The sequence below is a fragment of the Triticum aestivum genome, chromosome 7B (assembly GCF_018294505.1).
Source record: "Triticum aestivum cultivar Chinese Spring chromosome 7B, IWGSC CS RefSeq v2.1, whole genome shotgun sequence".
NCBI lineage: Eukaryota > Viridiplantae > Streptophyta > Magnoliopsida > Poales > Poaceae > Triticum > Triticum aestivum.
In genome coordinates this window covers 585,411,252-585,414,250 of record NC_057813.1, presented here as the reverse complement: position 1 = coordinate 585,414,250, position 2,999 = coordinate 585,411,252, and the positions used below count along the sequence as shown (strand labels likewise).

The 2,999-nt window shown below is 45.6% G+C and overlaps 1 protein-coding gene across 1 annotated transcript; it reads left to right on the top strand.

The window, feature by feature from the left end:
• The first annotated feature begins 883 nt into the window (after positions 1-883).
• On the top strand, positions 884-2,036 carry LOC123162721 (cytosolic sulfotransferase 17). Its single transcript, XM_044580490.1, has one exon. It carries the CDS (start codon positions 893-895, stop codon positions 1,892-1,894), a length of 1,002 nt encoding a protein of 333 aa, XP_044436425.1. The 5' UTR covers positions 884-892; the 3' UTR covers positions 1,895-2,036.
• Positions 2,037-2,999: the final 963 nt, after the last annotated feature.

The window sequence follows — 2,999 nt, the reverse complement described above, 5'->3', positions numbered from 1 at the left end:
TCACCGGAGCGGCCGGAATCAGCCGGCGACCGAGGCGGCGACGGAGGATCGAGCGAGTGGGCAGGAGGGGGAGGAAGAGGCGAGGGGCTGCGCGAGTGCGGGAGAGAGAGGCGGCTAGGGCTTGCCACGGGAGCTGCTGGCTTTTATAGGCCACTATGTGAAATGACCAAAATACCCCGGTGGGGGCATGGTATTTACATTTTGCTGCCATTACTATTCATTCCAGGAGTGTTTACCTCAGATCCGACGGCCCAGGTTCATCCAGATCTTGATCCGATGCCCAGAAACGCATCAAGGAAATTGATCCGACGACCGAGATTCGCTGATCTATAAGGAGGCATGTAGGAGGCTTCATCTCTTATTTCTTGATAATAATCTGTTACCCTCCGCTCAAGAAACAAATCTCACCTGTACGCTGTTTCTCCTATAATAATAATAATAAAATAACAAAAAGAAACAAACAATCTGGCACGATGTTGAAGCGTGTCCGCGAGAGCCGACTGCATGCAATGTGCGCTGCAGGCAAGCTTTTTCTCGTGATGGACGTTCTAGAAAGGCTAAGCCAATGCGGATCATATCCATGTCACGCTTGAAATTTTCTCCTAGCTTAGCTTTGCCATGGTAATCTAATCATCGTATAGCTAATACCTGCGGATCACATGGTTGGTAGTAAATGTTGGGACCATGTGACACATGTGGTAAAAAAACTATGTAGTAAATGTTGGGGAGAAACTTATAAAACACATCTCGCTATTCTCGTGGCTACTTTTCCTTCTCTTTTTTACATTTACATTATTGCAAAAGACAATGCGAGTAGTTGGCCGGTCACTGTTATATGACACTCTGAAACACCCATTAACATATATAAACAGGGAGGAAGAAGCACAACTCAATGTCAGCCATGGCACACCTTCATTCCGAGGACATGGAGAGTCGCCCACGTGAAGCCGTATCATCCAAAACCCACACCGGAAGTCTTATAGCAACACTTCCAACCAAAGAAGGATGGTCGACGCCACTGGTCTTCTACAACAACTGCTGGATCAGACCACATTCCCTTAAGGATGTCATGGCTGTCCAGGACATGCTCAAGCTCCGCCCCGACGACATCATCCTCGCCGCGCATCCGAAATGCGGCACCACCTGGCTGAAAGCCCTGGTGTTTACCATCCTAAACAGATCCCGTTATACCTTCACCGACCACCCACTGCTCACGGTACGTCCCCATCAACTTGTGCCTTTCATCGCGCTACGGCCGGGAGACCTCGACAGAGCCGAGGCGCTGCCCTCTCCGCGGCTGCTCTCCACCCACCTGCCGCTCCCCCTGCTCCCACCCGCAGTTTCCACCCTTGGCTGCCGGATCGTGTGCGTTTGCCGAGAGCCCAAAGACGCATTTCTCTCAAGGTGGCACTTTGAGAAGAAGTTGCACCAAGGTATATCCCTAGGTACGGATGAAGCATTCGCAATGTTTTCTGAGGGTTGCTCACCTTACGGTCCTTTCTGGGATCGCTATCTCGAGTACTGGAAAGAAAGTTTGGCCAGACCACGAGAGGTGATGTTTCTGAGGTACGAGGAGATGGTGTCAGACACACCCAATGTTATTAGGAAGCTAGCAAGCTTCCTCGGCGTCCCGTTCACCCGAGAGGAGGAAAGCGGCGGAGTCGTGGACCAAGTAGCTGATTTGTGCGGCTTCACATCACTTAGCAACGTCGACGCCAATCGGGCAGATCGTGTTGAAGTTGAGCACGCAGGAGCTAAGCTCGTTTTTAATCCCTCTTCGCTGTTTAGGAAAGGGGAGGTTGGGGATTGGGTGAACCACATGAGCAAGGACATGGCAGCTAGAATGGACCAGCTTGTCGCTGAGAAGTTCAAGGGATCAGGTCTCACGTTCTGACATGTGAATGTTGTATCGTGTACTGTGTACGATAGATTGTACAACTTTGTATAGCATGTGTATTGTCCCTCATGTATTGAGCAAGCTTGTTTTTTTGACGGGGTATTGAGCAAGCTTTATTGATTCAAATAAAACAGATTTACTATTCCCTAAGTCAACCCAGAATTTGGGATTTGTCCTTTTCTATTTCAACCAAGTTGCACATAGTCATGTCGAGCTGCATAAAAAGAATATTAGGCATTGAATTAATGTATAGTTTTTTGGTTGCATATTTCTAAAGCTAAAGTTGCATATATAGTCCGGATCGGCAGCCGATAGATAGGTTGCTAGCGGTGATGGTTTCGACAGTAAGTATGCGCGCACTCTTGGTGAAAGCCTATGATCTCGCCCACCAGCTAGACCAGGAAATAAACGTGGCGTGCCCTTTTGAAGGTGTTCTCCGAAACTCGTCTTCGGGGATGAAAATCCTAAGTTTGACCTTTGGATGAACTTATCAACATCGATGCACGTGCGACGCTTCCTTCTTAAAGGCTTTGTCCATGAGTTGCGTGATTTTGTTGTCTGGTCTCCCATGTGATAGGGTTGATGGTACGCTTGTAGAGATACTGCTACAAGGGAGATCACTTTTGGATGGCCTCAGGGCTTTTCTTTGTTTTTCATTTATTTTGTAAGCCTGTATTTTCAACATCAATGCTTCGCTTTTCTATTCGTTGTTTAATACTCCCTCCATTCGCAAATATAAGATGTTTTAGACATTTCAATATGACTGCATACAGATTGAAATGAGTGAACAAACACATTAAAATGTGTCCATATACATCCGATTCGAAAAAAAGTAGAACATCTTATATTTATGAAAGGATGGCGTAATCAATAACACATGGTTGTGTGCACCAATCGATGCAGAGGCCGAGGGTGATCCACGATTTAAGTATTTAATGATTCATTTTTTCCATAACAAATGATAAAAAAATATGTCATGCTCAAAATAAGAATTTTGGTATCCTAAGCTTTCTTTTAGTTTATTTTCTTTTTTACTTTGTATTTTTTTTGCATCTTGTTCTTACTCTATTTATTTTTGTTCACATTTATATTATTTTACTTC